A 14,560-nucleotide genomic window follows, 5' to 3' on the forward strand; every position below is an offset into this window, starting at 1 on the left:
CTAAATTGTACAGTTGACACAGTATAGGAAAACTAATGTTAGTCTAACGAGCACGAGTGTCTAAATCAGAGCAGTACAAAGGAGGATGAAACTGTTTTGAAACGTGCATAAAGGAGAAGTGGATTGGTGCATCTGGTAAAAGAGGTTATTGAAGGAAATGTGTTCAAACTGATGGCCCAATCACACAACCCAAAGTGCTGATTAGACAAGTCAGTTAGGCAATATCGTGTATGCTATGAGTCTTTGCACGGTTTATTTTTTCAGATGTTTCACCAAGAAAAATCCTTTGAAACATTCCCAAATGAAACAGATTAGACATTATCAGGCCTTAATTACACTTTACACTGAATGAGCGCCAACAATTTTATTCATTCATTGAATATTCATTCATTCATCATTCATTTTCTGTAACCGCTTGTCCTCTGGAGGGTCGCGGGGGGTTGCTGGGGCCTATCCCAGCTGGCACCGGGCGAGAGGCGGGCTACACCCCGGACAGGCCTCCAGTCTGTCACGGGACTGACACAGATAGACAGACAAACGCTCACACTTATACCGACAGGCAATTTAGAACCTGACAACCGCGTCTCTGGATGGTGGCAAGAAGCCGGAGTAACCGGAGAGAAACCACGCAGACACAGGGAGAACATGCAAACTCCACACAGAAAGGTCCCAGTGAGGCGTTGGTGCTAACCATCAAGAATAAAAGATTTTCACATTTATTAAAAATAAGAAAGTGAACTAAATCTGTAATTTACAAGACTTTAAAAGAAAGAAAAGGGATAGTTAACAACAGCTAACAGGTACAATTATGGGTAATTATGCAGACAAAATAAAAGAAATAATGAATAATGAATGAATCCACCTGTCCCATATATTTATTTATTTTTTCTTTTCTTCTAGGTTTACATTTACAGTTTGTTGAACAGGAAACAGAACAGTTTCTCAATGGGAAGTGTCCCTGTACCTCTGTCCATTTGCAGAGAATTAGGGGTGGGCTGGTTCAGGACGGTGGGACTTAAGTGTCTGAGAGAGAACGAACATTGATGGGTTGACATCAGGTGCCTTCGACCAGGATTATTCCGTTTTGAGGTAAGACAATTCTTTGTAAAATGCCAGGCTGTGTGGAGGGCCTGTGTCATATCACCTTCAATGCACTGTGAATATCAAGCTGGCATTCACCATTTATTGCAGCTCATTTGAGAATATTTTTGAATTTTGAATTGGAGGATTTTAATGCGAAATGTAATATGTGAAAGTTGGCCGCAGTCTGTTCTCAGTGTGTCATTCTTATTTGAGGTTTTGTGGAAGTGCACCTGTTGGTTTGTGGAGGCTGAAATGTGAAAAAAAAAAAAAAAAAAAAAACAATGGCTGCGCAATGTGCAAATTCAACTTTAAAAGCACCGCTTTGAGTCATGACTGGAGGCAGGAGGGGACAGGTGGTGATGTTTAGCAACGGGTCACGTTCACCTCTTGCTCACAATTTGCTCACGACAGCTCTCCTTTTGATCTGCAGCTGACACCTTTGTTGTGCCCATAAATAACAGATATTGTATAACACACTGCAAGGATAAGCGTTATGTTAAATAAATGTTGCTTTTTTTCCCCTATTGAATATCAGATCTTATTCTCTTTGCCAATAGTAATGCGGGTATTGTGCAAAATGAAATCCTGTCTCACCCTTTAATGATTGATCAAAATGTCAACATGTGTCCAGTTTGCAGTCCAAGTCCAAGGTGTCTATTTTTTTGTTCATAACAATTAGACCCGTACATGGTGCTTCTGTCCTTTAGCTTTTTCAGATATGGTTGACTTTTTATTTTAAATCCTGCATTCTTTTTAACAGCCATCCAGACTCTGTGGATTTAAAAGGTAAGAAGAATTGACTTTGGGTTGAAATAATTAAAAAAAAAAAAAATTTGGTGAACAGGTTCTCGAATGGGTTCCTGAAAAATCCACCGGCTTTTCTTGCGGATGACTCAATACAACAATGCAATTTTTTTTTTTTTTTTTTTTTTTTTTTAATGTTTCATATGGTTTTACTTACAGAACTGAACACCCGCTTTGAAGAAAATATGATCTTCACTTCTGAAAAGCTAGATTTGGCTTTTCGCTTGGTAATAGGTGAGTTTATTTTTCTAGTTTTTGTAGGCACAGTTTTCATATTTACAAAAGAGACAAGGACGTTTTAACTTTTTTCATTACTGAAAGTGCCAAATATTATTTTGTAACTTCATTTTGAGAAGAAGACCCCTCCGAGTTTGGGACAAACTATAGAACTGACTGTTGTGTATCTGTGTTAAATTGGAGGATGTTGTAAATATTCCAACGCATGGGCTGCCACGATTAATTTGAATATAATTCTGCTGCAGGTCTGCTGTGTCTACTGTTGCCTGCAGGTCAGTATGTTTCATTCATGGTTCATGACTGAAAACGTGTATACCTTCAGTTAATTAGGTTCTTGCACCCTGCTCTGATTAATAATAAAAAATTTAAAAAAAAAATCACTGAGAACCAGTAGGTGAGCAGCTATTATGCTTCTATTTTACAGAATGTGAAAAAACCAGGCTGGCGGGGGGCACTCGCTGCTCCGGCAGAGTGGAGGTCTACTACAGAGATAGCTGGGGGACAGTGTGTGACGATCACTGGAGCGTATCCAGCGCTGAGGTGGTCTGTCGAGAGCTAGACTGTGGGACGGTCATGGAGGCCAAAAAAAGTGCCTTCTTTGGGGAAGGAAAGGACGACATCTGGCTGGATGATGTTCAGTGTACTGGTCAAGAGTCCTCCATCCTCCAGTGCACGCACAGGCCATTTGGGCAAAATAACTGCGGCCATGGCGAAGATGCCGGTGTCATCTGTTCAGGTACGCCACAGTTAACTCACATATCTTCGGAACACTGTGCATTTTCTTTACTTCACACACTTTCTCAAATAGCACAATTTATAGTACCACAGTTAAAGGAATTATTTAGTATTTTAGTTTAAGTACATTATCCCTCTTGAATCTGTATCTAACTTAATCTATAATAATAATAAAAAAATCCGCTTCATTAAATGCATAGTGAATAATAGAGTTAAGTGCACTCTCCTCAACAGAAAAATATGGTCTAGTAGTGAACGTGCAAACACAGAATTATTTCATAGTTTCAGCAATGTTTTAAAACCTTGCATCATAAGCAAGTTCCCCAATTTATACCAGGGAACTGACTTGAAAGTACAAACTGGTAAGAGGAATTACGAAATACCACAAAGGACAAAAGCAGCTAACGCAGCATTTATCCTGCCACTGTATGAAGAAGCTATAGATTGGCGGTTTAAAGTACACACGTAGGGCATTTCCTCTTTGCATTAAGTCAAAACAAGAACATTTTTTCTTCATAAAAACTATAAATGAGACCGGACCAGACTGTCCTCTGGTCAAAACAGAGCAGCGAGAAGCATGTGAGTATAAACTTTGCAGTGAAGTTTTGGCCTTCAAAAGTATGTGTATTCAAAAAGGTGATCCACATATTTCATGTTATATTTCCATAGATTGGGAAGACTGATAGAAAGAACAACACCAGCTTGATTTTGGTTGTCTTAATTTACATCAGAATAGAGGAATGTGTGTTTTGGTGTGGCTCAGTGGCACAGTTTAGCATGTAACAAACATTTTTAATCTGACAAGCATTTCTGACTTGTATCCACTTTCAGCCCAGTTTGATATCAAGCGGACCAGACCATAAAAATAGCATAATAACCTATAAATAACAACAACTTCAAATTTCCCCTTTTAACATTTTAACAAAACATTTTAAGAACAACCTGAAATTTCTTAAGAAAATTGTCCAATTTCAACCAATTTATGCCTCAACGTCAAGTATGCAGAAATGAGAACTATATCATTTCACTTTAGATTCTCTATTTCATCATTTTATACATGAAAGTTGTGGCTGTAGCAAGAGGAGTTTCCATCAAACCAAACTCTTTTTAAAAGAGATCTGAAATCCTACCTGCCACAGTGTTCCTCATCAAGCTAATGTTGGCACGTCGCTTCTCAGGGCACATGATTTCTGCAGCCTTCATCGTACAAGTTTTCACAAACTCACCCTCATAATATGGTTTTGAAGCTAATGCTATTTCACTAGCAATAAGTTTACTAATGTTCTCTGCTGAGACTGCTTTTTCCTCAGACCCAACTCATTTACCCTCTGTCTTCTCAGTTGTCTTTGCAGTGTGCTGTATTTTTCCTCATGATATGTCTCATAATGAATGTTTTTGTTTCAGCCCTGAAACTTGCCACATACACACTAAGCACACAGGTTTCCCTTTAACCTCGATGAATAAATAGGAGCTGGTCCATTTTTCTTAGAAACTTGACACTCTGTGTCCACTTTTATAATTTTTGGCAAAGGTATTTTGGTAATGGTGGTTTCATGCAGGGTAATTTTGACAGAAAAAGAAGACATATAATAAATCTTAAACAAGCTAAGCAAAATTGCCATTTGTGGCACCAGATTGTACATTGCTGCCATCTGTAGTTTATTTCTGGGTACCAGTGTTGTTTTATGTACTTAACTCTGACTAAAAAGTGCAACCCCTAGTGGCATTTTGCAAATTCATCTCACGGGCCAAATTGGACCCTCTGGCAGGCCCAATTTGGGCCACAGGCTGTATGTTTGACACCCCTGATCTGAAGATTAGGACAGTTTAATGCGTCTGTTTGCTTGTTTATTTGTTTATTCAGGAAAAAGGAGCCAATATTACAGATCTGTGAAAGTAACTGCACATATAGGATTACCAGTCAATAATAAATAATTTTCAATCAATTTAATGGGACTCAGGTGTTGCTCAAAAAAATTGTTTTTCAGACTGGTACCTGAGAAAGGTCTAATGTGACAAAAAGGCAAATTGATGGGTTCACCTGGATATGAATAGGCTAAAATATCTCTAAAATTGTTCAGATTCACCTTTTTTACCATCTACTTTTGCAGTTATTCATCAGATTTTACATTACTTCAAATTAATTCAAATTTAAAACATATCACATATGTTTAAAAGCCGGGTTTACATAGCAGGGGTTTACTTAGGTGTTGGTCAGTACCAGCTTTTGTTCAAATAAATACATAAATAAACAAATGAGGGATTTTTCACAGTCTCACAGTAACATGTTTGCTGAAGTCTGTGGTGGCACAGACATAAGAATTTTCGGAGAAACTCAGAAAAGTTGTTGCTGCTCATAAGGCGGGAAAAGGTTACAAAACCACCTCTAAAGAACTTGGAACCCACAAATAAGGCATCAGGCAGATCGTGAACGAAAGGATGGTATATGAGTGGTCAAACTACAAAGAAGAAGATGCAGAATAGTCTGAGAGATCACAAAGGAACCCAGGGTAAAGTCTGAGCAACTCTCTCACATTGCTTATGTTAATGTTCATTAACATCAGGTGAGAACACTGAATAACCATCGTGTATGGCAGAGTGGCAAGGAACTTCTAGACACAGGGAACAGTACTTCTGCAGCTCACAGATATGTGCAAATGATTCAGGAACATAATATTCTGTTTTACTTAGTTGCTTTTATACAGACAGAGAAAATTCTAAACGGTTTCATACACATTTGTTCACGTAATTAATTTGTCCACATTTTCTATTGCAGACCACGTGCGGATGCTCAATGGAACCAGTCGTTGTAACGGCAGAGTGGAAGTCTATCACGAAAACCAGTGGAAAAGAGTGTGCAGCAGCAGCTGGGGCACCGAAGAAGCCGAGGTGGTGTGCCGAGAGATTGGCTGCGGCACACCTCTCGTTCAGTCTGGATCACAGGATTTGGGACAGGCAACACACCTGGCTGCACTTAAAGCAACCTGCCTTGGCAATGAGACCTCTATCTCTCAATGCACACTTCAAGATTTCAAAGAAAGCTGCACTGATGCCACCCTCTTTTGTACAAGTAAGTCATGCATGTGCTCACACACATTTTTAGATCGCCCCCTTCTTGGTTGGCTTCTTAATGATAATTTTTCACAACTTTACAGACAGTAAACCAATTCGACTGGTAAACGGGACCAGTCGGTGCTCTGGTCGAGTGGAAGTCTACCATGATGGACAGTGGGGAACAGTTTGCGATGACAGATGGGGGATGCCGGAAGCGGCTGTCTCATGCCGAGAGATGAACTGCGGCAATGCTCTTTCAGTCAAGTACAAGGCCTTCTTTGGCAGAGGTCAAGATCAAGTTTGGCTGGACGATATCGAGTGCACTGGTCATGAGAAGTCTCTTGCCGACTGTCCGCATAGAGGTTTTGGAGAACATGACTGTGATCACAATGAGGATGCCGGGGTTGTATGCTCAGGTAACACAATTGCTTGTATGAAATTCTGTTGATGAAAATTCTGATGACAAACCACTTAAAAAAATTTTCAACTGCTTGTTTTCCAGAAAATGTCAGACTAATCAATGGGACTGACAGCTGCTCTGGTAGAGTGGAGGTCAAACATGATGAGCGATGGGGAAAACTTTGTACAAATACCTGGACTGATAGAGAGGCCAAAATAGTGTGTAATGAACTTCAGTGTGGTGCTCCAAAAAGAAATCAAGAAATCTTCGATTTTGGTGACAGCGGACTCAAAGGGTTTATAAGTAGATGCTCCAGTAATGTGACCTCCTTTAGCCAGTGTGTAATTGAAGAACACACAGGGAGATGTGAAGGTGTTTCGCTTTCATGTGCAGGTAAGACAAAAGATGGGGATGTACTGAGTTATTGTTACACTAAAACACAATATGGACTCATTTGTGAGAAAGGGTCATCCCCGATTCTTTCTTCATTGATCAAAAAGAGTTTGCAGCCCTGTATGACGTCATAAACATGACGAGAGTGAGATATGTGCACTACAGATGCTCTAAAAGTGTCATAGCATGCACCATTCCAAACATGTAATACACCAAAATGATGGGGGAGAAACTCATCTAAAAGCCTCTATCAGGCATTGTCACCTAAATGAAACACAAATAAAACCCCAAGCAATTATATGGGGACGTGACAAAAACACACAAACTAGGTGCCATATGAAAGCAGAGATGCCGCTGATTACGAAAATGTCTGTCTTTTCACCGTGCGACAGCACTCAGAGAGCTAGAAGCCAAAGAGTAACGAAAATAACATTCACAAAATCATGAAGTATGTCTTACCTTTGTTATTTTGTGATTAAAAATCACATTCCAGCTCCACAAAACACTGCTAATGGCTTCTCCTATGACTCTGCGTCAGTTTGAAATGAATCGGGAAGTTCCTGTATGTTTACATAAAAAGGAAGAGGCTTCTAGGTTGGTCGATAGCGGTGTCAGTCATTAAAATTGACCAATTGGCTGTTGAGATATTCTCCTTTGAGTTTCACCGAAGGCCTCCTTTTACACAGGGTCTGGGTGAATGAGTCAAAACTGTTGTATTTGTATCTACTGATATATCAGTGAAACAAAATTCGTTTTTCAGACTGGTACCTGGGAAAGGTCTAATGGCACATATGGTGCCAAAATGTGACAAAAAGGCAAAACTGATGGTTCCATCTGGACGTAAAATATAAAAGCTAAAGCTAAAAAATCTCTAAAATAGTTCAGATTTACCTTTATACCATCTACTTTTGTACAGTTTTTCATCAGATTTTATATTACTAATTCAAATTTCTCATATGTTTAAAAGCATACTCTAAATAAGAACAATAATTTATATTTTCTACTTTGTTCCAGCTGAATTTTCTCTGACACAGTAACATATATCTTTATTCTGACACTTTATTCTCACTGGTGTTTTTGTTACATGTGATCAAAATTATTCAGCCCTTAGAGTTGTGAAGATATAACCCACTTCTTATTATATGTCATTTTCGCAGGCAGAAAAATAGGGCTAGTCAAGAAAAGGATAAGGGCATAAGCTTCCCCCATCTTTTTGCAGTACAGAGCAAAAGAAACTTTTAATACATGTGGCAAGGCTCATCTAACCATCAAAAAAGCAAAAAACAACAAACAAAAAAAAACAACAACAAAACAAAACAAAAAAACGTCGACAAACCAAAAGTGATTGATTGATTTTGAAGCACACTGTGAAGACTCTGGCTGTTGCCATCTAGGTGGTACTGGCAATAAAGCCACAAGCTACAATCAGGCATGTGCAATAGTAGGGGGTTTGAGAGGGGAAGTTGTGGGGGAAAATGAAAATATATAAAGAATGTCTAATCAACCAACAATTTTGAGACCCCCCTGCAGTACCTCTGTGGACCCCCTAGGGGTCGCGGACCCCCTGTGGAAGACCTTTGATTTAAATTGTAAGTACTCCTATCATGAGTTTATCTGTCCTCAGGTGTCCCACCTTTAAGGCTTGTTAATGGCACTGACCGTTGCTCTGGGAGAGTGGAGATTCTGCATGACGGCCAGTGGGGAACAGTGTGTGATGATGAGTGGGACATCAGAGATGCACAGGTGGTGTGCAGAGCTGTGGATTGTGGGACAGCTCAGACAGCCAAGTCTGGCGCCTTCTTTGGTCAAGGCCAAGGAAGCATTTGGCTGGATGATGTCAACTGCTTCGGTAATGAGACATCCCTTTTGCGCTGTCGACATCCCTCTCTTGGAGAAAATAACTGTGGCCATGGAGAAGATGCCGGTGTGATTTGTTCAGGTATGTCGAGACGCTCAGCTGCATCAGGTCACACAGTGTCTAAATATTAATCAGTTATTTCTTTCTCATGTATGTAACAAATTATTTGCTCATTCTCCTTATTTTTCTTTCTAGCTAGCCTTAGACTGATCAATGGGACTTCCCAGTGCTCAGGCAGGGTTGAGCTCCACAGTAATGGCCACTGGGCACCAGCATATAATATTAACTGGGGAATGAATGAAGCTACCGTGGTGTGCAGGCAAATGAGCTGTGGAGATCCTATCAAGGCCTCAGGATCATTTGGCCAAAGTGGAGATTTGAGAGGGTTCAAGATAATTTGTAGCGGTAGAGAAACCTCACTCACACAGTGCACAGTAACAGAACACAGCAGGACCAGCCAAGACCGTATTGAGGAAGCGATTGTCGAATGTACAGGTAAGACTTGACACACAATAGAAATAGAAAAGAATGAACATACTTCTCACTTGATGTATCACTACTAAACCACTTAGAGTGAAATAAGTGTAGGCATTACCAACTTGTGAACGACAAATTGTTATTTGGGTTGTCTTAGATCCAACTTTTGTGCCACTCTAGCTCCACCCACATATCCAAATATGGATATAATAATAAGACATCTCCAGTTTGCTGTGCTAAGTTGAATTCTGTGTACATTAAGGTAACAACTGTCCTTTCCAGGAACTGCAAAGTTAGCCGATGGGCCCAATCGTTGTGCTGGAACGGTGCAGTTCTACGATAAAGGCCAGTGGGGGAATGTGTGTGGTGAATCCTGGGACATCAATGATGCCATGGTGGCGTGCAGACAGCTGGACTGTGGTAGAGCTCATACGATTACCACTACAGATGTGTACGGACAAAATACAAGGCTAACGTGGAATGATCAAATCGAATGCAGTGGGATGGAGTCTACACTGAATCAGTGCCCACAAAGACCATTTAGAGACAGTACTTGCAACGTTTCCTCAGTTGCTGGTGTGGTGTGCACAGGTAAGAGAAAGCCTATACAAACAATGCAGAAACATATTGTCCCATTTGTTATTTTAGATCAGAGGTCTTCAATGTTTTTCAGGCCAAGGACCCCTAAAATGATGGAGAGAGTAAGTAGGGACCCCCTACCTACTATATGTGTTCCATTTAACTCGATAAATATACATTATTATTATCATTTTGAATTTAATGTTAAGCTATCCCTTATCTCTTTACTAAAATATGTTGGCTTTATGTTAATGTGTATTTAAAGAAATTTAAAATTTTCAGGAAAATGGAAAAAAAAATATATACAAAAAATGTCTAATCAATCAAAGATTTTGCGACCCCTATGCAGTGTGACCCCCTGTTGAAGACCTTTGTCCTAGATATCAGATCAAATATTTTCAATACAGTTTGTGTGCAGTTTTGGTAAAGGTATTGTTGTTTTTCTTTACCTGGCACATCTGTGGCTACATCTTTAGTTTACTTGACTTCACAGGAAGCTTGGAGGTCCGGCTGGTCAAGGGTAGAGATGAGTGCTCCGGAAGAGTCGAGGTCCGACATGGCGATGTGTGGTACACAGTGTGTGATGCAGACTGGACCCAGAGTAAAGCTGAGGCAGTGTGTCAGCTGCTGGAGTGTGGACACGCTCTGAGTGCTCCTGGCAGGGCCCAGTTCGGGCCGGGCATTGGGTCAGTAGTGGAGGCTAGCAGCTCATGCTTTGACAACGTGACTTCTCTTAAGCAGTGCTCGGAGAGGGGATTCACAACGTCAACGTGTCGACATGACCGTGATGCTGGTGTTATGTGTTCAGGTAAAATGATTGTTTGTTTTAATGTGCCATTTGCATGACACTGGGGACATCTGGCTTACAGCGTGGCATCTGAGCCTCCTCCGATCCTTTATCCTTTTACATTTGCTTTCTGTTTTCATATGCAGCACCAGTTCGGTTGGTGAGTGGCTCAAGTGAATGTTCTGGGAGAGTGGAGATCTTCTATAAAGGCCAGTGGGGAACTGTGTGCGACGACGAATGGGGAATGAGCAATGCCGATGTGGTGTGCAGGCAACAAGGTTGCGGCCATGCTGTTGCAGCCCCTACTAGTGCCCATTTTGGTAGAGGCTCTGGTCCAATATGGCTGGATAATGTTGAATGTGGAGGCACAGAGTCTGCTCTCACACAGTGTACCCATAATGGCTTTGGAGAAAATAACTGTGGGCACGGTGAAGACGCAGGCGTGGTCTGTTTAGGTAAGAGGCGTGGCTCATGATCAGATCAGAGTAACTCCAGTGGTTGCCATGACACCACAAGCTTACCATATAATCTTTTTCAGGTGCTCTACAGAAGCCCCAAATCACAATAAGTCCTGGCCCTGAGGTATTATGGGGTGAGAAAGTTGAAATCACTTGCACTGTAATGGCAGAACACTTGGGAGGGACATTCGTACTGAAAAATACCCAAGGGTCATTTCGCAAGGAGAAATTTTCTGAGCATGAAAGTGCAACATTTACTTTCCCTTCTGTGGAGTTCAACCAAAGGGGCTCATACTTCTGTGAATATCAAAAGAAAATGCCCAACCAAGTCATCAATTATCCTCAAGGAAATACTGCTGATCTCACTGTCACAGGTCAGTGACTTTGTGTCTTGTTTGTTCAATTGTGTATTATTGTTAGACATTTGGGTAACACTTTCTATGAAGGTTGTATTCATAATGCCCTATGAATGCATTCATAATATTTTATAAGGTGTCTATAAAGCATTATAATGGTCATTATTACCATCTATACATATTCACAAGTCGTCAGCTGGTTATGAATTATTATAATTTTAATCTGAATAGTGCATTATAAATATATCAATATCTGCCTAGTCACTTGTTAATTTTATGATGCATCATCACTAAATGTGTATAGTGATGCATAATAAGTTTTGACCAATATACACAGAAGTGACATGCAAACGTATTTCATTCAAATCATTCTCTGTTTACAGTGAAACTGGACAAGCCCACCCTCACCCTGACGTCGCCTCATTCAATGGTGCTCTACAGTCCTGAAAAAATTTCCATCACTCATGGCAGCTCCTTCACCATCACTTGCTCTGTTTATTCCAAATACCCTGGAGGGGTCTTCTATCTGATAAATTCTAAGACGAAAGACAATGAAACAAAGCCTGTATTTGGACATGCCGTTTTCTACCTGGCATACTTTGAATTTCCTGTAATTGATTATAAACACCAAGGAGAGTATGCCTGCGTCTACGGTGTGAACATATCTTCAATGTACTTCTGTTCCGACCCCTCAAGGACACTCCAAGTCTCCGTAGTTTGTAAGCCATGTTTGTAACATAACGTTTTTTGGCTATTTTAACATCTCTTCTTCACTATTAATACATGATCTTTTAATCACCGCAGCAGCCTCAGCCTCTTCGGTTGTCGGAGGAGTTATGGGGTTCTTAGTGGTGTTGCTAATCCTGTTGGTGATAGGTTTCGTTGTCTGGCGAAAGAGATTCCGGGGCACTGGTAAGAAGACGCACATTTGTGAACATAATAAAGCATTCAGTAGTTGGAGAGCCCCGTGTTTACTGTCCATTTTAGACAGGTCAGCTTGAACCTATCTAATAAGTTATCTGATCACGCACTGAAACATCTCCAAGTCAATTGAGTATGGTTTTGAAGAACGGCTACTAATATCGCGCTGATGTTATGCCTCCTTCTCAGGTGTCATGGTTCAGTTCAGCCACAGATTTGGAGGAACTGTAAAACAAGATATAGACGACAGAAGCAATGGGGCAGTCGACGAAAGGTAGGAAAAATTATCTATTGGCGTTACTTGTCCAAACACACAGTATGTATATAGATTAAGCCAGTTGAAGGGCATCCCCTAGTAGGGTCAGTTCATGCTTTTCGCATCCACGTGTCTGAAAGGCTTCATGTGCCAGAAAAAAAAAAAAGCTTGTGTAGAGGGAAAGCTCTAGAAGGAGACTTTATTTCACCCTCAAAATGTTGCAAAGGCACAGTGATGCTATAGAACCTGCTTGAAATCAGTTCAAATTCTATGTACACCTACGGCCAAGACGAGAAGGCAACAAATACCAGCTGCAGACTATTCTGTACTGCTTGGCACACGTCATCTATGACCTTTTTCTATTCTATGAGAAAAGCACAAAGTCACAGTTAGCCTTTCTGAAAACATCCACAGGAGTCCTGATGTGAGGGGCAATATACCCCTTCCAATGTGCTGATGTGGTTGACGCGGTAGTTGTGAAATGAGCTTTAGTGTCACCGTTGTGTCATGACTGTCACCTTCTTTATCTCCTTCAGAGACCGAACTAATCAAGTGTATGACAGTAGACACACTCAGAGCCCAGAGGACAAGAACGCTGAGGCTGACAGCGTCGAGACAGTCCCCGAAGACCTGGCTGGGAAAGTGTGCTACGAGCTTGAACCTCTTGTTCTTTGATGATATCAACATGGCTCAAAGCTCAGACATGTGCTTTTACTGAGCTTATGCAGTAACACAACACCAGGCAGTGTGTCACAGTGTGTCACTGCTGAATTTGTTTTTTCCTCCTGAAGCCACGCCCACAGTGACGTTATAACGTACAGACACACACCTGGGCACACCTCCATGTCACAGACCAGCATAACATTCAGCTGTGTTAAGTTGCTCTTCAAAAAGACATATTATGAGGATATTATGAGGGGTATTATGGAGTTAAATTTAAGTTTAGTTTAGTTTTTTTTTTAACAAATAATTCCGAAATCACCAGACTTTACATTTCCTCAAATAGATGCTGTGTTGTTTATTTTAAGAGAAATTAAAATGTTAGCACAAACTAAAATAATTTTGTTATAACACATGTATATGTTGCCATATAGCTCCTGTCGCCTGTAACACTTTTTATCATACGTATATATATATATATATATATATCATTTGTCATTAGTAATTTCTATTTTTCTGGGAAATTCAGTGTCAAATGATCATTTGCTTTTGTCTGCGTGTGTAACTGCTGATCAATAAATGTATTGTTTCTTACAATTTAACTCAGATTCAGGTGTTTTTGATCCACTTTACACATCAAGATTACACTATCCGGATGTGGAAGAGAATGTGCTTACATCCACTTTGTAGACCAGGGGTCTTCAATGCTTGGGACATAGGGACCCCCTACCTTCCATATCAAATTGGTGTGTGTGTACACACATATAATTGACATATAAAGAAAATAAAACAAAGCGATCCATTTTGGCCTCATGGGCGCTGTTAGCTTCTCTTCTGCTAATATTGCAGTGTGCATCTGGGATTTCACCTGGGGACTGAATAAGCTGCCAACAGTTGCTGGGAACCTGACAGAGTCAGCATGTAATATTCAACCTTGAGATTGGCTCAGCAGCGATAGGGGCGGGGCTTACTGTGTACAGGAGGCTTAGATTGACAGGTGTTGACTACCGCTGCACTCAGTGTGAAAGAGTGTGCTCCTGCATCACAGAAAGAGTGAAGTGCTGAAAGAAGGATGCTTTCTGCCTCCATTTATCCCTTTGCTAAAATATGTTGGATTCATGGTAATGTGTAGTTAAAGAAATTTAAATTTGTGGGGCAAAATTAATGTATATATATATATGGATAATGCACCATGACACAAAGCTCATATCATCTCAAACTGGTTTCCGGAACATGACAATGAGTTCGCTGTCGTCCAATGGCCTCCACAGTCACCAGATCTCAATCCAATAGAGGAACCTTTGGGAGATTGGCAACGTAGATGTGCAGCTGACAAATCTGCAGCAACTGTGTGACGCTATCATGATAATATGGACCAAAATCTCTGAGGAAGCCTTGTTGAAAGTATGCCATGAAGAATTAAGAAAGGGGGTCCAAACTTTTACTACTAAGGTGTACCTTAAAAAGTGGCCAGTGAGTGTATGTAAAGAACATTTAAATGT

At 40.5% G+C, this 14,560-nt stretch overlaps 1 protein-coding gene across 3 annotated transcripts; it reads left to right on the forward strand.

The window, feature by feature from the left end:
- Positions 1 to 590: 590 nt before the first annotated feature.
- Positions 591 to 13,660, forward strand: LOC124998972 (deleted in malignant brain tumors 1 protein-like). Of its 3 annotated transcripts, XM_047573662.1 has the most exons (19): positions 591 to 800; positions 901 to 1,089; positions 1,844 to 1,869; positions 2,047 to 2,121; positions 2,370 to 2,396; positions 2,549 to 2,860; positions 5,636 to 5,929; positions 6,015 to 6,329; positions 6,416 to 6,706; positions 8,331 to 8,645; positions 8,760 to 9,059; positions 9,324 to 9,632; positions 10,114 to 10,428; positions 10,554 to 10,862; positions 10,946 to 11,239; positions 11,605 to 11,940; positions 12,026 to 12,133; positions 12,332 to 12,416; positions 12,935 to 13,660. In XM_047573662.1, exons 4-19 carry the CDS (start codon positions 2,073 to 2,075, stop codon positions 13,071 to 13,073), a joined length of 3,798 nt encoding a protein of 1,265 aa, XP_047429618.1. In that variant the 5' UTR covers positions 591 to 800; positions 901 to 1,089; positions 1,844 to 1,869; positions 2,047 to 2,072; the 3' UTR covers positions 13,074 to 13,660. The 3 variants fall into 3 exon arrangements, with proteins under 3 accessions (XP_047429618.1, XP_047429620.1, XP_047429619.1); XM_047573664.1 differs by lacking the exon at positions 1,844 to 1,869; XM_047573663.1 differs by lacking the exons at positions 591 to 800; positions 901 to 1,089 and having other exon boundaries at positions 1,120 to 1,869.
- The last annotated feature ends 900 nt before the right edge of the window (positions 13,661 to 14,560 follow it).

This window comes from Mugil cephalus, chromosome 21, assembly GCF_022458985.1.
Source record: "Mugil cephalus isolate CIBA_MC_2020 chromosome 21, CIBA_Mcephalus_1.1, whole genome shotgun sequence".
NCBI classification, from domain to species: domain Eukaryota; kingdom Metazoa; phylum Chordata; class Actinopteri; order Mugiliformes; family Mugilidae; genus Mugil; species Mugil cephalus.